Source organism: Echiichthys vipera (assembly GCF_963691815.1).
Source record: "Echiichthys vipera genome assembly, chromosome: X".
Lineage (NCBI taxonomy): Eukaryota > Metazoa > Chordata > Actinopteri > Perciformes > Trachinidae > Echiichthys > Echiichthys vipera.
The window spans coordinates 2,833,874-2,859,104 of NC_139825.1; the positions used below are offsets into that span (position 1 = coordinate 2,833,874).

A 25,231-nucleotide genomic window follows, 5' to 3' on the forward strand; every position below is an offset into this window, starting at 1 on the left:
AATAAAATAATGTTGAACATGTAATTATTATGTACTAATTATAACTTATTAGCTCAAATAGTGCTGGACTACAGTAACTCCTTAATATCTGCACTGAGTATGGATTAAAACATGACATTAAATATAATGCAAGCAAAAGTGCTGTTTTAATATGTAGAACCAAGCAGGATAAAAGGCTCCATTTTTTTGTGTTCGAACTGTCTGGCAAAATTCTTGAGGTATGTAGAAGGACTAAATATCTGGGACATCTTATAAATTATCATTTGAGTGGTGATGATGATGATGACGTGTATAGAAAATGCAAATTATACTATTTCTATTTTAACATCTTGCCAAAGGACTGCAATTGAAAATTAGCCTGCTGGCTAACACTGGCACATTTACAGAAATGTTGATCAATGTGCACTGTCCTTTAAATAAATTAATGAAATTAAATAAGCCCAGGCAAACACCGTTGAATGCAAGTTCAGCTTCTGTTCAACACAGGTGGAGGTAGTCCTGTTTGAAGCATATTCTCCTCTTTACACTGCCCATTTATGGTCAAGATACAAAAAATCTATCATGTAGCAGAGGCTGTGGGCTGCGTACAATGAAGCTATGCACATCCTTTTGAAAATAACCAGAGGGGTCAGGGTCAGCCAGATGTTTTTCACTGCAGGAGTGAGCACATTCCATGCACATTTACGAAATCTTATGTTTAAATGTATGAAACGACTGGAGGAATCTGGGAACAGTATCACTGTGGTAAATCCCAATCTGAGTTGTTATCGCTATACATCCAGCCTGAGGATGCACTGGAGGAAATGTTTGTGTATAAATGTACTTTTTATATTTTTGTATTGTACTTGTCCTGTGCTATTTGTGGACTTTTAGTCTGAAATAAAGACTTCATTCATATGCATAGGCAAGGTGAAAGAGGCAGGTTCAGATTTGAATTTGGCAGCTGGGAAATAAGGGGGATAATGTGACGCAGAGAGGGGTAATATGTTTGTTTTGTTCAATTTTGATTTCTTTCTTTCTTATTATTCTATGATATAATTTAATGTAAAATTAGTCCCTGTCCTACATAATCCGGCTCAGTAGGTGGCGGTACATTTAAAGTTGGTATTGCATTCCGCCAGAAAACTCGAAGAAGCAGAAGAAGAAGAAGCAGAAGAAGAAGAAGAAGAAGAAGAAGAAGAAGAAGAAGAAGAAGAAGACGAAGAAGAAGAGGAAGAGGAAGACGAAGACGACGGCGACGGCGACGGCGACGACGACGACGACGACGACGACGAAGAAGAAGACGAAGAAGAAGACGAAGAAGGAGACGAAGAAGAAGACGAAGAAGGAGACGAAGGAGGAGGAGGATGATGATGATGATGATGATGATGATGATGATGATGATGGACATGGACGCAGTATGCCAGCGTGTTTCGGAGTATTTGGCAGAGGTGGAGGAGGCAACTGAGGATGTGCTCACCAGCAAACAACAGGTAACTAAATACTTAGCTGGCAATAATAATAATAAGTTGTTAATAATATGCAGGGCACGGCCACTTAGCAGAACCGACATATACGCGGAGGTTAGCAGCTAACGTTACTTATGCTAACTAACGTCAGCTCTGTGGATTCGTGGTACAAAGTCAGTGTCTTTAAAACATTTCCATTGATTAAGCATGGGGTATGCTTATTGTATGCTACTAAATAGCAGTCTTTGGTAAAAATACATGTTTTGCTGATGAACCAGTACAGTAGTAGCTATAGCTACATATTTAATGTTAACTCAGAATATGGGCAGAAAACAGCAACATTGTTATTTCTTTTTCAACCTTAGGGGGTTTGATGAAAGAAGCCATGAGTGACAAATGACATCACTTAGAATACTTGGAAACTTTATTTGTACTGCAATTTTTTCAAACAAAATGTCCCTCCCTCAGTTACTGACAGAACACACCAGAAACACCAATAAAATGCATTTAGTCTACAAACATTGCAGTTGACACAATGTTTTATTAACATAGGAATGTATTGTATGATGATGTACAGTATATGAGTTTCTTTTATGACGATCATTTAGTATACTGCAAAGATACTGATACTGCAACAGTAAAAAACATTTGAAATAAAGTCCCACTCTATGATAATGCTTTTATTTATATTGCAAAACTTCTAACTTATAAAAAATACTGTTGTATATGATTCAGATTATTTTATCAATCAAAACAACCAGTTCAACATTTATATTGATTTTTTTTTAACTTTCACATTACATAATAAAAAAAAATCACCTACAGTAACTGTAAAATGTGGATGTTTCAGATAGTGGACCTGGACACAAAGAGAAACAGGAACAGAGAGGCGCTGAATGCACTAAAAAATGAAGTGTCCAATTCAGGTGAGTGATGCTTCATGACAGGATGTTCTCAATGTGGAAGTTTCGGTGTGTCAAATAGACACATCATGGACTCACTGACAACAATGATCCTGGAGACTTCACAGTGGACACGAGTCAGGTGTATAGTTATAATACTGGTTGTTGACTAAACACTGCTGTCATTTGCAGAGAAAGTGAAGGTTTGCTTTGGAAACATGTTCATCAAATTTCCCAAATTGAAGACGAGAGAGATGATTCAGAAAGGTAAAAAAAAAATCTAATTAATGGAATTGAAATGTGTAGATTTCCATCATACATTATAATATAATAGCCTATATGTTGTTCACATATTGTAGCTGCATATGAACTCATCCTAAACTCTTCTGATCGTGGTTTCTCACATGTAGACCAAGAGCAGCTTGATGAGGAGATAAACGAACTTCGCAAAGGACTAAAAGTGAAAGTCAATCATCTAAATGAGATGCAAGGTATGAAGAAAATAGCAAAGTTTTATGATCAGAAGTGGGGATGCAAAAACACATTTGCTCCTCCAAATCACACAGTGGGGTTGCAGCTGCCAATGCTGAAATCCAGGAGAGTCGCTAACAGAAGCATGGTGAAGGCATTAAAGTGGCTTTTTTAACCACTAATGCTGCTCAAGATAACACCAAACCTCTGCAGTAGCATGATAAGAGTTCTTACACCTAAAACAAAGAACAATTGGGCTCCTTCCTTTTGACTTTGGTAATGGACTTGAATGGACTTTACTATGAGAGGAGCTAGTACAGGGGCCAGTAGGTAAGTCTTTCAAAACACTCTTTTAATAAACAATGGGTTCACTAACTACATTGTTGGTGCTTTGGTCAATGTGTAAGGACTCTCGTCATGCTACTGCAGAGGCTTGGTGGTATTTTGAGCAGTATTAGTGGTTAAAGAAGACATTTTAATGCCTTCACTGTACTGCTCCGAGCTTATTAATTTTAGTCGCCTTCGACTGTTAGCAACTGTTAGTGACAGTTAGCGACTCTCCGGGACATCTCCGTTAATAGTTGTTACACGGAAAAAAATTGTCTCGATGGCTTATTTTATGATTGTATTTGCCAAAAAACACCCTGGGATGATTTTACGCCGGAATTACACTTTCCTATCCAAGATCCAGAATTCACATTATAGACGCCCTGTAACAAGTTGGCCACAATAAAGCACATTGACCATATGATCAAAGGGTTTTTTCTGGCCAAAATTTGGGCTGAGGCGGGCAGGGGAGCAAAAAGTTTGCGGTACATGCATGTGCATGAGAGACGAAACATGCACGCCCAGCCACTGAATACTGAACGTATGTGCATATGTGCACAAACCACGTCCACCTGACCTTTCTCATTCATACAACTCTGTCACGCACAGCCCAAGAACAAAAACAGTTCCCTACAAAATATCACTCACTGTTTACATTATTATTATTATTATTATTATTATTATTTAGTATGTAGTAATTTTGAACACTGTGAGCCGAGTCTATTTAAAATACATTTTAAAAATTAACACCGCAAGTGGCAATGAACGGTCCCTCGCACCCACCGCATGTCGGGGGACCTGGCCGGACCTTGGCTGGCGTGACCGTGCCGTTACACGTCAGTGAGACGATGCATGGGGGGTTTGGGGCCGCATGCTATCTATCGCTACTCCCAAGTCAATATTGAAATGTAGGTGTGTTCAGGCCGGGACTCTGGTCATGTATAACAAGTTTGGTGAAAATTGGACAATGTATGGTCTAGAGATGCACTGATCCATTTTTTTACGATACAATCAGAAACCGATACCTGGGCTGAGCATATCCTCCGATACCCGATACAGATCCGATACTATTGTTGAATGAATAAACTGTATACCTTGCCATGTGAGTGAAGGCATCAGGCTTGACATAAACATTTAGGCTTGTTAAAAAAAGGTAACAAATTAACAAAGATATAAATGTACTCAATATTATTTATTAACAAAAAAAGTACAGTGTACATTAGCAGCAAAAAGAAATGCACTTCCAACAGATATTTTAAAATGTAATATATTTTAAAATGTAATATAAAACCCTAGAGTTGAAGTGACTAGATTGCTGTAACTGTATTAATGTGGATGATGGTAAAAAAAAAGAAGAAATGACTTGATTGGAATGCTGCATTCAGCCGGTATCCGCTAATTAGTCAATATCAGAGCCTATATCCGATCCAGCTAATTAGTCAATAGGTATGTTTCCACTACCCTGAATGAGGCGGAAGCAGGATAACACCTCATTGTGCCTTGTTAATTGATAACATTTTCACTAATGACATTGGAAACTACACAATAAGCGGACTATTAATCAGTGACCACCTTCATATTTTTACAGTTCATGATAGCAACTACAAGGCCAATAAGCTGGACAAAAATATAGAATATAAACGAATGAGGACAGATGACTCCATGAATGCACTAAAAAATTACCTATTGGTGCATAACTGGGATTCAGTTTACAAAGAAACTGACACTGATAAAGCGTATAATACATTCTTAACAATATTTAAGTCAATATATGACAAACATTGCCCTATCAAACAGTTCAATAGGAAAATTAAATATGCAGATTGTCCTTCGATCTCAAAAGGTCTACAAAATGCCTGTAAAAAGAAAAATACACTCTACAAGGGTTCAAAAAACAGAGGACAAAAGATGCAGAAAATAAATACAAAATAAATTAACTAAAATATTAAGAGAAAGCAAGAAAGAATACTTTCATAAAGTATTGGATAAGAACAAAAATAATATGAAAGGATTGTGGGGCATACTAGACAAGGTCATAAAAAATGGTCCAAAGCAAGTTAGTTATCCTTTGTATTTTATCTACAATCAAGAGTAGAATCGCAACATGAATGAGGTGGTAAACGGCTTCAATCATTTTTGGGCCTGAACTTGCAGGGAAAGGGTTAGCCGAATTCATGGACAAACATCAATTACTTACAGACAGTCAGTATGGATTCAGGCCAAACCGTTCAACAGCACATGCATTGATGGAATCAATTGAGGAAAAGAAGATGTATAAAAAAAGGAGTCTTCATAAAGTGCAGAGAGGAAGAAGGAAGCCATAATCACAGATTATAAAGATGTACTGAAAAAATAATAATAATAAATTGTCTAAACTATATATTATGAAATAGATTTAAAAAGAATTTCAATGTGATAAAGTTTGAAAATGGAGAAGGGGTAGAATTAAATAAGTTATTCTTCTTACATTATTTCTATTTTTGTTGTTATTCCATTCACATGTTCGACACCCCCCCCCCCCCCCAAAAGTAGAATATCTTACATATTTACCTTCAAAGTAATATCACAATTCATGAACAAATTTGATGAATAGTTTTCCTGAATCATATTTCTCTCCACTTCTCATGCACCTTTAAGAAAAGTGTCCTTAAAAATTTGAAGATCATTTCCAAAATGATAATATTACAAAAATCATTGTACCATCCATCAACACTATTTGGGGTACCTTTACAAATTAGAACTAGCCCATAATCGACACCCATCAAAAACTACATCTAGACAATGGGTGCCTGAAATTGTGTGTTTGGAAGCTGCAAAGTTAGTTGAGAGTTGGGTCATTCACATGACGCAATAGAGCTGCACGTGTTGCCACACCTGTGTCAGCACTATCAGCACCTGCTGGCATTTGCACATAAGGCTGGTCAAGGTCAGCAGGAGCAGCCCACTCTTCTCTAATGTCCTCGCCATGGACTCTCTCACAGGTTATGCAGTATACAGCAGGTCACGACCATTGACATGACCATTTCTGTGCTGCAATTATTCCTCTTGAGCAGGCAACTCCATCTTCCCTTCAGTCGCCAAAAAGCATTCTCCACCACCACCCTGGCTCTGCTGGTCTTGATGTTGTAAATGTTTTGCTCTTGAGTTAGACAACCACTGTCTGCAAATGGCTTCATGAGCCAACTCATCAGGGGATATGCAGCATCACCCAATATGAAGTATCCCATGTCATTGCCTTCGATGACATGCCTCTGACTTGGGATAAGCCTCCCTTCTCCCTCTATCACATTCCAGAGACCCGATTTACGCAGAACTCTGGCGTCGCGCAAGCTGCCAGGTAGTCCAGTAAACACATTCCAGAAAATTCCCTTTCCATTCACGACTGCCTGCGGGAGAATGGAGTACCATTCTTTCCTGTTAAAGTACTCAGTGTGGTACTCCTGAGGTGCCGAGATTGGAATGTGTTAGCCTTCTATGGCACCAACACACTGCGGTAAGCCCCACCTGTTTTCAAAGTAGGTGGCCATCTCCTGAAAAGTGTCTGAACTTGGAAACCGTATAACCTCAGGCCACAATACATTCTAAACGGCTGAACAGAAGTCCTTCAAACTCTTACAGGCAGTTGCACGGCTTACCCCAAACAGGTGACCAACAGACCTGTATTCTGCATTTGTTCCTAGCCTCCAGAATGCCATAGCAAACCCTTTGCTGGAGGGGTACACACAGACCAACCGTTGTGTCCTGTTTCTCCATCACTGCCTGCACTCTTATGCAGAGATATGGAAAGGTTTCCCTTGACATCCTGAAGTTCAAAAATGGAAGAGGCACATTCCGCATGTTGCAAAATAACCTATAACAAAGAAAATTACACCCACATTAGCTCTGTTTTAACATAAAATGGACATGCAGCCTACAATGCAGCAAATACATTTTATAGTAATTTGTACAATAATAAAAATGCGCTTACTGTGCGTCTTAGTCTTCGACAACAAACTCTATCCTCCAACTGTGTTATCTATAGTGCAACAATTTTCAATGAATCGGGGGGAAATAGGTGGAAAGGGTAACGGATTTCCGGTTTCTCTGTGGGCACATACAGGAGGACTTTACTTGGAATATTAACACCACAACCACTATCAAGAAAGCACAACAGAGACTGTACCTCCTGAGAGTTCTCAGGAATAACAATCTGACTCAGAAACTTTTGGTGTCATTCTATCGTTGCTACATAGAAAGCATTCTGACTTACTGCATGTGTGTGTGGTTTGCCAGCTGCACTGTGGCTGACCGGAAAGCCCTCCAAACGGTTGTTAACACAGCCCAAAAGATCATTGGCTGCTCACTCCCCACCCTGGAAGAACTGTACAGCTCTCGCTGTCTTAGTGGGGCTAAAAACATTCTAAGGGATTCGTCCCACCCATGCCACCAACACTTTGAGTTATTGCCCGGCAGACGTTTCAGGTCTCTAAACGCTCAGACTAATAGACTTAAGAACAGTTTTTATCCAAAAGCTGTAACAGTGCTGAACACCGTAAATACCTTTATACCTTAACATCATGCACAGGGTCTTCTACTGTTTTTTGTTTTGTCTCCTTAAGCTGCTCGGTGTACGTGTGTGTGTTGGTGTGTGAGCTTGTCGTTTTAAACGTCTTTTAAAGGTCGAGTCTATTCTATTTGATGATTTTAATGTAAAATTATTGGGGCTGAATTCTAGGGGGCGCCAGTGAGTCAATTTGCTACACCCAATTCAGAAAATACTGAAATGCGTACATTTTCACCACCCCTGAATAATCTGTGAAGTTTAGTAAGTTTTTGAATATGATAAAGCTTCCAAAAAGGCAATTCATTGGGGAAAAAACAAACAAACGAAAAAAGTATAGCAATTATATTATTGCAATTTCAATAGGGCCTTCGCTGGCCCGACGTCAGACGGTACTCGGGTCCTAAAAATAACTTTAGCAAATACAAAAGGTCCCTCTCCGACGACTTGGTCGGTGCTTGGGCCCTATTAATAAAAAAACAAAGCCGTTTCAGCAAGTCCCTTCGCCGGCTTAAGTCAGTGCTCGGGCCCTAATAAAAAGATTGAGATTCACAACTTAATTGTCATATACATGTACACTTCAGTGCACACAGCCATGGTCTGTAACACACAGATGTCATCAGTTCTCAGATGAATACAGGTCCTTCTCAAATTAGCATATTGTGATAAAGTTCATTCTTTTCCATAATGTAATGATAAAAATTAAACTTTCATATATTTTAGATTCATTGCATACCAACTGAAATATTTCAGGTCTTTTATTGTTTTAATACTGATGATTTTGGCATACAGCTCATGAAAACCCAAAATTCCTGTCTAAAAAAATTAGCATATTTCATCCGACCAATAAAAGAAAAGTGTTTTTAATACAAAAAAAAAAGTCAACCTTCAAATAATTATGTTCAGTAATGCACTCAATACTTGGTCGGGAATCCTTTTGCAGAAATGACTGCTTCAATGCGGCGTGGCATGGAGGCAATCAGCCTATGGCACTGCTGAGGTGTTATGGAGGCCCAGGATGCTTCGATAGCGGCCTTAAGCTCATCCAGAGTGTTGGGTCTTGCGTCTCTCAACTTTCTCTTTACAATATCCCACAGATTCTCTATGGGGTTCAGGTCCGGAGAGATGGCAGGCCAATTGAGCACAGTAAGACCATGGTCAGTAAACCATTTACCAGTGGTTTTGGCACTGTGAGCAGGTGCCAGGTCGTGCTGAAAAATGAAATCTTCATCTCCATAAAGCTTTTCAGCAGATGGAAGCATGAAGTGCTCCAAAATCTCCTGATAGCTAGCTGCATTGACCCTGCCCTTGATAAAACACAGTGGACCAACACCAGCAGCTGACATGGCACCCCAGACCTTCACTGACTGTGGGTACTTGACACTGGACTTCAGGCATTTTGGCATTTCCTTTCTTCCCAGTCTTCCTCCAGACTCTGGTACCTTGATTTCCGAATGACATGCAAAATTTGCTTTCATCCGAAAAAAGTACTTTGGACCACTGAGCAACAGTCCAGTGCTGCTTCTCTGTAGCCCAGGTCAGGCGCTTCTGCCGCTGTTTCTGGTTCAAAAGTGGTTTGACCTGGGGAATGCGGCACCTGTAGCCCATTTCCTGCACACGCCTGTGCACGGTGGCTCTGGATGTTTCTACTCCAGACTCAGTCCACTGCTTCCGCAGGTCCCCCAAGGTCTGGAATCGGTCCTTCTCCACAATCTTCCTCAGGGTCCGTTCACCTCTTCTCGTTGTGCAGCGTTTTCTGCCACACTTTTTCCTTCCCACAGACTTCCCACTGAAGTGCCTTGATACAGCACTCTGGGAACAGCCTATTCGTTCAGAAATTTCTTTGTGTCTTACCCTCTTGCTTGAGGGTGTCAGTGATGGCCTTCTGGACAGCAGTCAGGTCGGCAGTCTTACCCATGATTGCGGTTTTGAGTAATGAACCAGGCTGGGAGTTTTTAAAAGCCTCAGGAATCTTTTGCAGGTGTTTAGAGTTAATTAGTTGATTCAGATGATTAGGTGAATAGCTCGTTTAGAGAATCTTTCCATGATATGCTAATTTTTGGGTTTTCATGAGCTGTATGCCAAAATCATCAGTATTAAAACAATAAAAGACCTGAAATAGTTCAGTTGGTGTGCAATGAATCTCAAATATATGAAAGTTTAATTTTACATTATGGAAAAGAATGAACTTTATCACAATATGCTAATTTTTTGAGAAGGACCTGTTTCCTGTTGAGAATGTCTGTGTGGGAGTCCTTTCTGGGTCATGGTGCTGCATACCCATGTCTTCAAAACATGCAAGGCGGAGAAAGTGCGCTCGGATGAAAACATGGCTCTTCTCTGTGGCTGGAGCTTTGTCAAATGTGATGCTACATCTTGGACTGTGACACACTTAGGCCCTCTGTGTTTTTTGAGATCGGTAAGCTTCTCGCTGATGCTTGGCCCAAGCATTTTGAGCTGAAGTTCTAAGTGCCAAGCCAGTGCCACAGATCATGAGAATGTTTCAGTACCACAATGCCGTGCAGGAAATTTGAAACTCGATGCTGGCTGGAAAGGCTTGTCTAATCTAATCACGCTAGGCCAGGTTGCGGATACTGGGCCTGGGCCTGCCGGTGCAACTGCAGGCAGAGGTGGGCGGACAGTCTTCTCACTCTGGCTGCTTACCGTTGTGGTACTAGTGTTGTTCTTCACTAGTGATGGTTTTCCAAAAAAATCCGAAATGTGTTTCTGTGCCATATTTCATCCTTTGTAAATTTACTAGTCTGCTGCTGCCATGGATGTATGCTGCATGGAATGAGCGGGAAACCTCTTTACTCGGTGACCACTAGCCTGCCTGATGTTGACAACGTAACTTCCATGAACCTACAAACTATGTGTGTCAAAATAATTTCCTTAAATATTCATATGGAATTTATAAATTGTGCCAAAATAATTTAAAATAATTTTTTTAATGAGGGAGAACAGGTGGTGAGAGGGAAAACACAGAAAAAACCCTTGATCATACATAGTCCCTTAGTCTTGGCATAAAGTGTTTCCTTTTTGAACATGTTGAACATTTTTTGGCTTTGGTAGTGTTGTATTGGACCCATAATGTATTGTACAGGTGTTTTTGTTACCCACTGGTGTTTATGTAAGGGTCAATGCCGCTGCTCGTTGGGGAAAGAAACCACAGAGTTACCAAACACAACGCTAATCGTTTTTAACAAAGACAAAGTGGCTGGGGATCGGTAAAGTCTCCGGTTCAGTTCAGAACAACGGAATGAAAAACTTTGAAAATTTTTCGGTGGATGTTTATTCTTCAAGATCAATGATTCGCTCATTTAGCCGTCAATCAAAAAAGGATTCCGTCTAAGACAGCTCATCCAATCATCATGCAGAAACCAAGCGTCCGAGCCGGCCCACTGCCCCATAGACCCCCAGAGACGCTGAGCGTCCGATGGGTGGGACGAAGCCCAGCATTTATCCAATGACCGTCTAGTTTCACTGCAGTGGAACAACCCGCTCTACGCTTAGCCACTGAAGTCAGTGCTAGCTGAGCGTCCCACTGTGTAAAGCGCTGTGGCGCTGTGGATGAATGAGAAGGTCACCTGTGATAAGTACATACATTGGGTACAGAAAGTAATCAGACCCCCTTATATTTCTCACTCTTTGTTGATTTGCAGCCATTTGCTAAAATCATTTAAGTTGATTTTTTTCCCTCATTAATGTACACACAGCACCCATTTTGACAGAAAAACACAGAATTGAGGAAATTTTGAAAATGTATTAACAAACTAAAATATCACATGACATAAGTATTCAGACCTTTTGCTGTGACACTTATATATTTAACTCAGGTGCTCAGTGTTTTCCATACATAGACCAATGTGTGGCGCTGCCCCACACAATCAACACTGAGCGCCACAAATTGATTCAGGGTTTTTTTTTTTTTTTTACGCGCTTTTGAAATATTGTTCCGTCCCTGTCATTCTCATACACAAACAAAGAGACGTGCACCTCATTGCAGCCTGCTTGTGTGCTGACGGTCTGCAGTGTGTGTTCGCACAGTTTCGCTCAAACTTGGTGCTAAAATCTGAGCTAGGGATGTAACGATGCATCGATGCATCTTGAGACGATTTAATGTGCGACGATTCAAAGTGGTTAAGATGAAAAATGAATCAGATACTGCTATCTACTTTGACTTTGTTTGTAGACATTGGTGCAAAGATGGCGGCAAACGCAGCAGGTCGCTCCGTTCTGTTTTATCTGAGGTTCTAACTCAGTTTTGTCTTTTGGAAGGGAAATAAGTTGTGTATCTTCATCCACTGTTTTTCGGTCCTGATTGAGACAGGCTGGCAGCGGTGCGCAGCAAGTTATTACGTAGATCATTTGAAGATTAGCTCAGTACACTATGGAGGCTAATCTGTGTGCATGTGCCGTCGAAATGAGATGGCAGATGAACTCAGAGCAGACAGCTGTATTTGGTGATGGTGGAGCAGAGAGTAAATGAGCAGTTAAATTGTTAAGTTTTAGTAAATGTGTCATATTTCCTGATGCTGGTTTGTTTCAGCTCCTCTGCTAACAGAATGGTATTCAGCATGTGTACGGATATATGAATAACCTGAGTTCTCTGTGCTCATGTAAACACCATATCCTGAATATGATCATAAGCCTCATAAACAGGATATTCTTGTCCATGTAAACACACTCATTTGTGAATGTGCAGAGATCTCAGCTTCTGAAAATATAGATTTGCTGATATTTTTAAAAAAACTGTTAATCCCTAACTAATGTAGGAACACAGGCCAAGCCTTAGTTTCTCTGTTTGTAATTACATTATTACTTTTGTTATTTAAAAAAATATATATATTCAGTTTAACTTTTAGAAAGAAAAGGAAATGTGCACTGTTTTGCAGTTAATACCCCAGAAATAATTATTTCATTTGAAAAATAGAACTGTTAAATAATGGGCTTCTAGTCCAGCTGCAGTATTATTGTTATTATTGTGATTTTGTCAGGCACCTGGCCTGATTAAAGATTTTCCAAAACAAATATGATAATTAAGCAAAAGAAAAGGTCTGTCATTTCCGTTGTGGTGCCAAAAAGATATTCCAGTCAAATAAAAAGGTCTTTCTGCAGATCAAAGGGACTGGTTGGCTCTAATCTGTACCACATAAATATATACAAGTATAGCCTAATAGATGTCTTCATCACATAAATGTCAGCCCCATCACACCATAAACTTTAAATGTGATTGTGATTATACAGTTCCAAGAAACATTTAAGTTTAAAAAGACATATCTTTGCTATACCCACAGACATATAGTTATGTATATTTGCATGTTATGATCCAGATAAAAGCAGTTCACATATCTGTTGTCAGAGTCTGCACAGGGGAGAGGTCAGGGCCCCTGCCGCTCAAAAGGTCCTGCACCACACATTGCTACCTGGTCTGTGGGACACACTTGGTGCTGTTTTTTCTGATCATTCTTGACACAGATCCAAACCTTTATTGGAGTCCAGCTGTGTTTAATTCAATTGATTGGACTTGATTTGCACACACCTGTCTATATACGACCTTACATCTCACAGTGCATGTCAGAGCAAACGAGAGTCATGAGGTTGAAGAAACTGCCGGAAGAGCTCAAAGATACGTCAGCCAGATGGATGTATCTCTCTCCTGCAATGTCACATACATGCTCTTTTTTAGTAAAAAGGAAATGAGGCCGAGTTAAAGTCTGGCAAGATGGCGGCTCCAAGAGGCGAATATGATTGGACCAAGTTGAACGTTTGGACCTCGACCGAGAGTCTACATCCTTTTTTTTTATAAAGTCTATGTCTCTGACATACACTGTGAGCTGTAAGGTCTTATATCGACATGTGTGTGCCTTTCCTAATCAAGTCCAATCTTTTTAATTAAACACAGCTGGACTTCAATAAAGGTATAGATCCCTGACAAGGATGATCAGAAAAAGTGGACAGCACCTGAGTGTCACAGCAAAGGGTCTGAATACTTATAGCCATGTGCTACTTCAGCTTTTGTTTTTTAATAAAATGCAAAAATGTCTACAATTCTGTGTTTTTCTGTCAAAATGGGGATGCTGTGTGTACATTAATGAGGGAAAAAAATCAACTTAAATGTGTTTAGCAACTGGCTGCAAATCAACAAAGAGTGAGAAATTTAAGGGAGTCTGAATACTTTCCGTACCCACGGTAGGCTACACAGTGAATGTGACAAGATGGAGGGCTCTGAAAGAACAGGCTCACCTCAGTTACATCTCACTGCCAACATGGCGTTAAATTTGTGCCACATTGGTGTAGGCGCAATGTGAGATTTTGAGCACAGAAAAATATATTTTGCAAGCACATAAATTATATTTTGAAGAGAAATTATACATAAGCAATTATTAATTATTTATTAATTATATAAATTAATTAATTATTTTTACATGAATAAGCAAGCACTGGCAACATACAAGATAGTTTGCAAGCTATCTAACGTTCAATGAGACTTTAATAAAAGTGTCATAAAATATGACATAACAGCAATACATACTACTTACATGTGGCTTTGGTAGGACATTTTGGTGGTGTTGTTCGAACGACATCGTCCAGTTATGCAAGTCAGGACAGCTAGACAGGAGAGAGAGGGGAGTTAAACTAACACCACACCACAGCCGATGTCTCAAGATACATACATAACGTTAATCCAAACGAGACAAAACAGCACTGTAATACACGGAAGGGAGAGATTGTTTTTTTTGTTCATGTTAAAATTAATAAAAGCAAACATGCTAATACAGTTATTGAACACAGAATATATTTTTGTTTGCTCAAATGAAATTATGTTTTGCTTGCGTATAACTTCTCTTCAAAACATAATTTGTGCTCAAAATCTCACATAACGCCTTCATGAATGTGCCACAAATTTAACGCCATAAAGAGGCCGCTAGAAACAAGATATCTCAGTGAGAGTTTAATTTGTCCGTACACATTATATCCGTGTGAGATTTCCATCGGCAATAAAGACTACAACTACCATGATCCTGCATGCACTACTTCATGACGCCGACATGTTTTGATTGAGGGACCCCTTGCAGCGATTTCCACCATGCAGCGGGACATAATTAGGCCTTTTCCATTAGTACTTTTTTGCTGCCAACCACTCTTCTCCTCAAAGAAAGTTATGTTGAGACTCAACTCATGTCTATGCAGCAGGACAGCAGAGAGAAAGACATTTTTAAAAGTCTCTGTGTTCAGCTCTTACCACATTTGCAGCTTCTAACTGAAATTCTATGGTCTGATGTTTAGTTTCTCTCCTGTTTGTATTTTCCGATATCTCTTTTATTTTACTATCATGTTCCTGTTGAGCTATATTGGAATCATGTTAAGTTACTGCTGATGAAAATCCCAACATTTCCTTTTATTGTAAAGAAATTAAAGGAAATTAAATGTTTATCCATCGTTTTGTTACAGCTCTCTGACCGAAATAAATAAATAGCAACAGCAGACATTGCGATGTAAGAACAGGAAAGTCTGTAGTGATAGCCTATATGTTTGGGAATTTAGGTAGGCCTACATCTTGTAAAAATGAAAATATAAAACAATAAATACAAAGAAGGCCAAAATACACTCCGAAAAACCACTCAACCACTTAAGACATACCTTCAAGTAATGGAAACACAAATTCCTGCCATGCTGGGCTGACGGGTCAAACTGAACCTAGCCAGCCCATTTGTATGGAAAGGCCAAAATTGCTTATTGGGCCCAAGTAAGGGAAGGGACTGTTAGTGGCATGCAAGGCCCTAACATGTGAACATCGACTTAGCAGTATGATTATAACCCGACTATAACAGACGTTACAGCAAAAAAAGTCTAGATTCAATAAACCAACTTGTGTACATTAACAGAAGTTAAACAGTTATAAGCTCTGCTAATGCTGCTAAGTGAAACCACAAAAGCGTCAGCCACAAAAAAAACTAAAATTGACTTAGGGTTAAATATAGACAAGGAGCAGAACACCGCCATCTAGTTTCTCATCATAGTTGCAACAACAAAATATAATTCCAACAGTTGGGTGTTGTACCTTTGTACCTACAGGAGGCCGGAGTCTGTTTGAGCCTGTTTGAACCATAGACTGTAAAAAAAATAAAAAAAATAGGACGTAGCATACCCGTTGGGGCCCGTTCTCAACTTGATCCAACCATCCTCGCCTATGGGAGTAGCCATCTTGTCAGACTTGGACTCCGCCTCATTTCCTCTTACGAATAAAGGGCATGTATGTGGCGTTGGGGGGAGGGAGATACGCCCATCTGGTTGACGTATACCTCCGAGGTGAAGTGAGGGCCAGGGGCTAGCTGTCACTCGTGAGCACGCCCCTAATTATTCATAAACTTTAACCTCCAATAAAGTTAAAATGAGCGTGGTACAGAAGAATTCATCCCCCTCAGTGTTGCTGTGGAGATACGACCTAAACATACAGACTAGTGTGTTTTTGTTTCAGGCCTTAAATAGGTTTAATTACAGGTTTAATTTAATGGGGGTCAATGAGAAACTGCTCTATTGTACGAACTACTCCTTTGGCACTTCCTTATTGGATCAACCAGGAAGTCGCTGTGGTGGGGGCTTGATATTAACCCATCCCCTCCGGCAAATCGCACCATAAAAACAAGTATTGCAGAGGGCTTTGACTGACAATTACCGTTAGCCGTGCGTGTTAGCCGTTACAGCTAAGTAAAGATGAAAGCTATCTCAGAGCCTACTCACACTGTCCTCCCGGACCGCGACCCGGACTTTAGGGTACTTGTCCCCCCCCCCCCCCCGCGACCCAGCCCCCTTTGTACTCACACTGCCAGGGCCGGCCAATGCTTCTTGCTGTCCATACGCCATCACGCTGTAACACGTCACACGCATTGATCGCGTGTGTGTGGCTTTGTTTACAAATCTTTCCATAGACCTCTGAGTTTTTATGCGTCTTGTCGACTGTTTTTGAATATTTTCATCCGACCAAATCTGCAGTAGACACTCCACCTCCGCATCACACCAACATGAACCTTTCACCGCCATTGTTGTTGTTGTTAAATGTCCGCGCATGGTCCGTCCTTCTATTTACATGTCCGAACAGGCAGACATAACACTACTGCCGTAGGGCTCGTGCTCGTGCTCGTGCTCGTACACGTGCGCACGCTCGTGCTCGTGCTCGCCGTGGACGGCCCGCTGGCCGCAGTTGTGCGCGGAGCGGGTGCACTCACACTGCTTAAAGGTACTAGGCTTTAGCTGAAAAAACGGTTTTGGCCGCGGCCAAAAGGACAGTGTGAGTAGGCTCTTAGTGATCAAGGAGAAATGCAGCCATTTGGGCATGTGTTTTAATGGCATTGAACTCCTTTATCTCAGTCTATGGATGCTGAATGCTTGGACCATATTGACTCTGGGTTTTTGCCCGTCTCCGGTTGATCAGCTTCTGGGACAAATAACGCCCCCTTCGCTGTGGCTCTGAATCAGCTGCAGGATTGGCAAACTCCATTTCACCCAGTGCCAGCCTACAGTAGCTGCACCCAACAACAGACAACCATGGCAACCCGCAATGCCCAACGCTATTGGCTGGTACAATGAACGTGACAGAAAGTAATTGTTTAACTCGTCAAAACATTTTTTAAATATTTATTCAGGCTAAATATATTTTTTTATGGAAAAGTAACACTTCATTCTGTACCCCTCAATTCTGCGGTGTATTATTTAAAAAAAAAAAAAAGAATATATATATATATATAATCTTTTAATAAAGAGTGGCCGGGTTTGCCACGGAGCCCGGCCGGGCACAGCCCGAAAAAGTGACGTGGCACCTCCCTCCTCTCCATCCTGTGGGCCCACCACTCGCAGGAGGAACCACTTGGGTCGGGTGCGCTGCTGCACGGTTGGCAGTGAAGGTGAGGGGCCTCGACGGACCAGACACGGGCAGCAGAAGCTGGCTCTTGGGACGTGGAATGTCACCTCTCTGTCGGGGAAGGAGCCGGAGCTTGTGCGGAAGGTGGAGCGCTACCAGTTAGATCTGGTGGGGCTTACCTCCACACACAGTCTCGGTTCTGGAACCGTTCTCCTGGATAGGGGTTGGACACTATTCTTCTCTGGAGTTGCCCAGGGTGTGAGGCGCCGGGCGGGTGTGGGGATACTCACAAACCCCCGGCTGAGCGCCGCGGTGTTGGAGTTCACCCCGGTGGACGAGAGGGTCGCCTCCTTACGCCTGCGGGTGGTAGGGGGGGCAACTCTGACCGTTGTTTGTGCATATGCACCAAACAGCAGTTCAGAGTATTCGGCCTTCTTGGAGACCCTGAATGGAGTCCTGCATGGGGCTCCAGTAGGGGACTCCATAGTTCTGCTGGGAGACTTCAACGCCCACATGGGCAATGATGGAGACACCTGGAGAGGCGTGATTGGGAGGAACGGCCTCCCTGATCTAAATCCGAGTGGTCGTCAGTTATTAGACTTCTGTGCTAGTCACGGATTATCTATAACTAACACCATGTTCGAACATAAGGATGCTCATACGTGTACGTGGTACCAGAGCACCCTAGGCCAAAGGTCGATGATCGATTTTGTGATCGTGTCATTTGATCTGAGGCTGCATTTTTTGGACACTCGGGTGAAGAGAGGGGCAGAGCTGTCAACTGATCACCATCTGGTGATGAGTTGGATCAGAGGATGGGGGAAGATTCTGGATAGACCAGGTAAACCCAAACGAGTAGTGCGGGTGAAGTGGGAACGTCTGGAGGAGGCCCCTGTCCGAGAGATCTTCAACTCACACCTCCGGCGGAGCTTTTCTGGCATCCCTGTGGAGGTTGGGGGCATTGAACCGGAGTGGGCAATGTTCAAAGCTTCCATTGCTGAAGCTGCAGCGGTGAGCTGTGGCCTCAAGGTCTTAGGTGCCTCAATGGGCGGTAACCCTCGAACACCGTGATGGACACCGGTGGTCAGGGAAGCTGTCCGACTGAAGAAGGAGGCCTTCCGGGATATGCTATCCCAGAAGACTCCGGAGGCAGTTGCAAGGTACCGACAGGCCAGAAGGGCTGCAGCCTCTGCTGTGTCGGAGGCAAAGCAGCGGGTGTGGGAGGAGTTCGGAGAAGCCATGGAGAAGGACTTTCGGGCGGCACCAAGGTGCTTCTGGAAAACCATTCGACATCTCAGGAGGGGGAAACGGGGAACCGTCCAAGCTGTTTACAGTAAAGACGGGACGCTGGTGACCTCAGCCGATGAGGTAATCGGGCGGTGGAAGGAGCACTTTGAGGAACTCCTTAATCCGACTAACACCCCCTCTTTTGTAGAGGCAGAGCTGGAGGCTGATGGGGAATCATTGTCAATATCCCTGGCGGAAGTCACTGAGGTAGTCAAACAACTCCACAGTGGCAAAGCCCCAGGGGTTGATGATATTCGTCCAGAAATGCTGAAAACTTTGGGTTGGGAGGGGCTGTCTTGGTTGACACGCCTCTTCAACATTGCGTGGAAGTCTGGGACAGTGCCAAGGGAGTGGCAGACTGGGGTGGTGGTTCCTCTTTTTAAAAAGGGGGACCAGAGGGTGTGTGCCAATTACAGGGGTATCACACTACTCAGCCTCCCTGGTAAAGTCTACTCCAAGGTGCTGGCAAGGAGGGTTCGTCCTATAGTCGAACCTCAGATTGAAGAGGAACAATGTGGATTCCGTCCTGGACGTGGAACAACGGACCAGCTCTTCATTCTCGCAAGGATCCTGGAGGGAGCCTGGGAGTATGCTCATCCAGTCTACATGTGTTTTGTGGATCTGGAGAAGGCATATGACCGGGTTCCTAGGGAGATACTGTGGGAGGTGCTGCGGGAGTATGGGGTGAGGGGGTCACTTCTGTGGTCCAACCAATCTCTGTACACCCGAAGTGAGAGCTGTGTCCGGATCCTCTGGAGTAAGTCGGATTCGTTTCTGGTGGCGGTTGGCCTCCGCCAGGGGTGCGCTTTGTCACCAATCCTGTTCGTGATTTTCATGGACAGGATTTCAAGGCGTAGTCGTGGTGGGGAGGGGTTGCAGTTCGGTGGGCTGAGGATCTCGTCTCTGCTTTTCGCAGATGATGTGGTCCTGATGGCATCGTCGGTCAGTGACCTTCAGCACTCACTGGATCGGTTCGCAGCCGAGTGTGAAACGGCTGGGATGAGGATCAGCATTTCTAAATCTGAGGCCATGGCTCTTAGCAGGAAACCGGTGGATTGCTTACTCCAGGTAGGGAATGAGTCCTTACCCCAAGTGAAGGAGTTCAAGTACCTCGGGATCATGTTCACGAGTGAGGGGACGATGGAGCGTGAGTTTGGCCGGAGAATCGGAGCAGCGGGGCCGGTGTTGCAGTCGCTCTACCGCACCGTTGTGACGAAAAGAGAGCTGAGCCGGAAGGCAAAGCTCTCGATCTACCGGTCAATCTTCGTTCCTACCCTCAGCTATGGTCATGAAAGTTGGGTCATGACCGAAAGAACGAGGTCGCGAGTACAAGCGGCCGAAATGGGTTTTCTCAGGAGGGTGGCTGGAGTCTCCCTTAGAGATAGGGTGAGAAGTTCAGCCATCCGTGAGGAACTCGGAGTAGAGCTGCTGCTCCTTAGCGTTGAAAGGAGCCAGTTGAGGTGGTTCGGGCATCTAGTAAGGATGCCCCCTGGGCGCCTCCCTAGGGAGGTGTTCCAGGCACGTCCAGCTGGGAGGAGGCCTCGGGGAAGACCCAGGACTAGGTGGAGAGATTATATCTCCACACTGGCCTGGGAACGCCTCGGGATCCCCCAGTTAGAGCTGGTTAATGTGGCCCGGGAAAGGGAAGTTTGGGGTCCCCTGCTAAAGCTGCTGCCCCCGCGACCCGACCCCGGATAAGCGGATGAAGATGAGATGAGATATTCAACCTTTAAGAGCACAAATGTGCATAGGCGACTGACTGGCATGTCCTACCGGCAGTGTGAGCATGATTTCTTTTTGTTTGTTTGCAGGAAAACCCGAGCTGAGAGGCTACAATCTTTCTCCTCTGTCCACTGATGAAATCAAAGCTATTAATAGCCTTTTAAAGAGTTGACGTCAGATCTGCAACCTACTGAAAAGAGGACATGTTGACAAGATGCTGAAGAGCCTCACCTGCAACTCTGTTACATGCTAACCCACTGGATGACCTGATGACACTACATTTGCCTCCTGGATCTTGGACATAATTGACGTCATCATCTGCCTGTACAAGAGTTTTGCAATTCTTGTCAAACATTGTATATTAGGTGTATTAACCCATTCCCTCTTTCCTCTCATGATGAGCCTTGTGCTTTAAAGCCTCACATTGAACCTGCCTTTGTAAAGTCTACTTTGTACTCAAAGCAATGTGTCATTTGGACTTGTGTCTGCTGTGCTTAATTTTTAAATGTTTTGCTTTTTGAAATCTGCAAATCAAAGACCAACACAACACATTAACAATTCCATTAAATTTCATTTACAAATCATTACAAAAGGTATATGGTATATAGGTATATGTTATGACAGTTAATATAGGAGAATAGTAGAAACAACAGCTAAGGTGATAGAATATGGTAATGATAATTATGGTGGTAAAACTGAAGGTCAGTAATAATCCCTCATGGCAGTAATTACAGAAGGTTAAAGTAGAGGCTGGACATTTGTAAGTAATGGATGACTTGTGTTTAATGAATACATTTGCTTTAGTTTTCCCTTTCAGGGCAGTTTGTTTAAATTGATGGCTTTTTCACTTGGATCTATTTTACTGTTGTCACAACGTTCACAGATCTCAGGAGTTAAATTGTGAGTACAACATAATAACCAATAGAACCAGAGCTATGAAGATAAAACCCAAATACTAATAAGCTGTAGTTTTCTGTGAAACAATCTTCAGAAATAACATGAATGCAGAATGGTCTGAGAGACTGAGTAGAGTTTAAATGATAATTCAGGCCATGTGGTCGGTCAATGGCCACAGGGTGGCAGTGCAGTGCAAGTTTGTAGCACTATAGATTCACTGGCTGCCTCCACAGCTCCAACTACTGTAGTCTTTGAACCCCCTGGTATTAATGCAGCACTGCTTTGTAAAAGGCTATAAAACCACACCATGATCAGCTCCTGAAAGTTTAAACTTAACTGATGTCCAGTGGGATTTCAATTGCATGTTGTAAAATGTTTGTTTGCATATTGATTAAAGGTAAAAAAACAATGACAATTACTTTCTGTCACATTCTATTTACATTGTACCAGCCAATAGTGTTGGGTATTGCTGGTTGCCAGGGTTGTCTGTTGTTGGGTGCAGCTACTGTAGGCTGGCACTGGGTGAAGTGGAGTTTGCCACTCCTGCAGCTACTTCAGAGCCTCAGTGAAGGGGACGTTATTTGTCCCAGCAGCTGAGTGACCGGAGATGGGCAAAAAACAAAGTCATTATAGGCCAAGCATTCACTCCATGGACTGAGAGAAACGCCATTAAGACGCACGCCCAAATGGCAACGTTTCTCCTTGATCGGTAAGCTAACTTTTATGTTTACTTAACTCTATTGGCTAACGGCTAACAGTAACTGTCAGTCAAACTCCTCTGCAATACTTGTTTTTATGGTGCAATTTGTCAGAAGGGATGGGTTAATACCAAGCCCCCATCACAGCTACCTCCTGGTTGATCCAATAGAGCAGTTTCTCATTGACCCTGAAGAATTAATAATCAATTAGTGAAGTATCATAATCATGTGTTAGCGTGTGTATTAGTAATGATTAATGAGAGTGTGATAGGACGCAATAAGTATAATCATTTAAGAGTGTGATAGTATGTGCCTCTGCTCTTTAACAAGGCCCAAGCCTTCTGCAAAACACCAGCACACAAACAATGTACAGTTAGTCAAGGACACCAGATAGGAAATAGCCAGCTTGCACAAACGCACCTAGCAACTAGTTGAGATTAGAGTAGTGCCTTTTGCAAAACAACACCATATAAGGAGTCAGAGTACGAGGGAGGGTGAATGTGTGTGTTTTTTCACAGATAAAGAAGAAAGCCCTGCAAAACAGATAGTACCCCGAAGCGGGGGGTGGAAGAAGGAGGAACCAACGGCTGCTTTTGCAATACACATATGCACGCACAAGCGAACACATAACCACGCCTTGTAACAAGTTTATATGCTGGAGTAAGACAGAATAGAAATCAGAACTTCTTGCCTCTGATCATGGGTACTGTGTTGCACACAGTTACTCTAGATAGAGAATAGAACATTTCTCCAGACGTCTGTATCATCCGATGTCCATCTGCTAATAAATGCCTGCTGGCGCACTAAACTGCCAACGACTCTGCTGACTCCAGGAAGCCTCCTGTAGAATTTGAATTACGCAAAATATACTCTGTGAGGTCCTTCTGATGTGACAAAAGTATTGTGTGTAAAATTCCTACAACCCCCATGTTAAACATGCCGTTTTCACAGCACAATTAAACCTATTTAAGACCTGGTTCTTGTCTCTATGTTTAGGTAACATCTCCATGACAAGACTGAGGGGGGTGATTTTTTTTCTTTTGTACCAGGCTAGTTTTTATTTTATTGGAGGTTAAAGTTTACAAATAATTGGGCGCGCGGCCTCTTGAGTGACAGCTAGCTGCTGGCCCAGGAGAAGTGAAGGCCAGATGGTAGAGTAGTAGGCGTATAGGATTGGATCAAGTTGAGAGAATGGATCCTGATGGGTATGCTGCTTCCATTTTTTATACAGTCTATGGTTCAAACAGGCTCTAACAAACTCCAGTCTCCGGTAAGTCACTGGGCCGGGTCTGATGAACATCGTAACCCAACTACTGGAACTATTTTTTGTTGTTGCGACTATGATCTTGAGACACTAGATGGCGGTGTTCTGCTAATTCTCCATATTCAAGCTTTAGATTATATGCAGGTTTTTGTTTGTCTTGTCTGTTAATAAATATATTTAGTTTATTATTTTGGGTGATTTGTATTTTTTGTATAGTCAGAGTTCAGTTAATCTCACCACGTGCTCAGTGTGAGGTTTTTTTTTTCTTTAACTGAGATATTCCTACATCCTCACAAGCAGCATGCTGTCCCCACACAAACTGTAAATAGGTGATTTGCATTTAATTCCTCGGTTTGACATGCCCTTGAGCATGAGAAGACATTAACAGCCTAAGGTAAGAGGAGAAAGAAGCAACAGTCACATAACAGGAATGATTGTCTGCTCGTGGTTTCCTTTCACTCTCTGACTTTGGTTGCGTGCCACCACTCTCAGACCTGGAACCAGCTTTGAGTGAGGAATTTATGAGGCAAAGGATGGGAACCTGCTGATCATCTTAAATGTTTAACAACTACACCCAACAAGGCACGCATGATTCACTGACTCACTGCATTTGTCTTCCACCTGTGAAACCAGAAACTGATGATTGATAATAAAATGTTTGCCTCCACTAGACAACAAGAGCGAATTATTCACCCCAAAAGAGCAATGGAAATAAATCTATCAACTATGTATAATTATAGTGTGTTTGGCAGTGTAGAACTGAAATGTAGCAAATCTGTGCCTCAGTTTATTGACAGTCATTCACAGTTTTAAGGCCAGTTGCTGCAACAGTTTTAACAAGCTGGATAAGGAAGTCATCTAACACCTGTCACTCTCTGGGAAAGAACTTGACTTCATTGAAAAAATACAAAAAGTTCTTTCAGCACCGTCTCGCCTGTCTCCCGCTGGAACTCCTGACTGGCCACTCTGCATCCAGACAGCTGCAAGCTGTATGAAAAAAACAAGTATGACCAAGTATGAAAAAAATAACAAAATAAGGACCTGGGGGAGGGGGGTAATATTTAAAAAAAAATGTCTCTTATCCACTGCCGTATTATACATGATGTCATCGGACCTTGTAGCGTCCTTCAACTTCAAAAGACAGTATTTTTCAGCGTTTGCTGCAGACATAGGAGCCTGGGCAGCATACAGCAGCGTCTGTGTTGATTCTAAAGTGATGCAGCTCAACAGGGAACGGAGAATGAGCACAGACTAAGTCCAGTGAGGGACCTATTGAAACCCCAATGATTTTTACGGCCCGAACACAGACTAAGTCAGTGAGGGACTTATTGAAACCCTAATGATTATTATTAGGGCCCGTGCACCGACAAAGTCATCAGAGAGGGACCTATTGAATTTGCTGAAATGTTTAGGGCCCGAGCATCGATTATGTCGCCAGAGAGAGACATTTGGAATTTGCTCGAATTATTATTAGGGGCCGGGCACCGACGATGTTGTCGGAGAGGGACATATTGTTTCTCCATATTATTATTATTTACAAAAATGAATTGTCTTTTTGGAGGCTTTATCATATTCAAAAAATCCCCAACCTTCACACAAAATTCAAGCTTGGTGAAAATTAAAATATTTCATTGTCAGAAATGGGCGTGGCAAATTGCCTCGCTAGCGCCCCTTAGAATCAGCCAGGGTGCTGCGAATGAGGTACATTTACCAAAATAAGTAGGCATGTAGAAATCTTCCAGACAAACAAAAAAGCCTCTTGAAGCCATATTGTAAACTCAACAGGAAGTTGGCATTTTGAATTTAGTGGCCA

At 42.4% G+C, this 25,231-nt stretch overlaps 1 protein-coding gene across 2 annotated transcripts; it reads left to right on the forward strand.

The window, feature by feature from the left end:
- Nucleotides 1-1,224: 1,224 nt before the first annotated feature.
- On the forward strand, nt 1,225-22,942 carry pdrg1 (p53 and DNA-damage regulated 1). Of its 2 annotated transcripts, none has more exons than XM_083938410.1 (5): nt 1,225-1,472; nt 2,299-2,374; nt 2,543-2,617; nt 2,761-2,841; nt 22,673-22,942. In XM_083938410.1, exons 1-5 carry the CDS (start codon nt 1,347-1,349, stop codon nt 22,795-22,797), a joined length of 483 nt encoding a protein of 160 aa, XP_083794536.1. In that variant the 5' UTR covers nt 1,225-1,346; the 3' UTR covers nt 22,798-22,942. The 2 variants fall into 2 exon arrangements, with proteins under 2 accessions (XP_083794536.1, XP_083794537.1); XM_083938411.1 differs by lacking the exon at nt 22,673-22,942 and adding an exon at nt 20,649-22,062.
- The last annotated feature ends 2,289 nt before the right edge of the window (nt 22,943-25,231 follow it).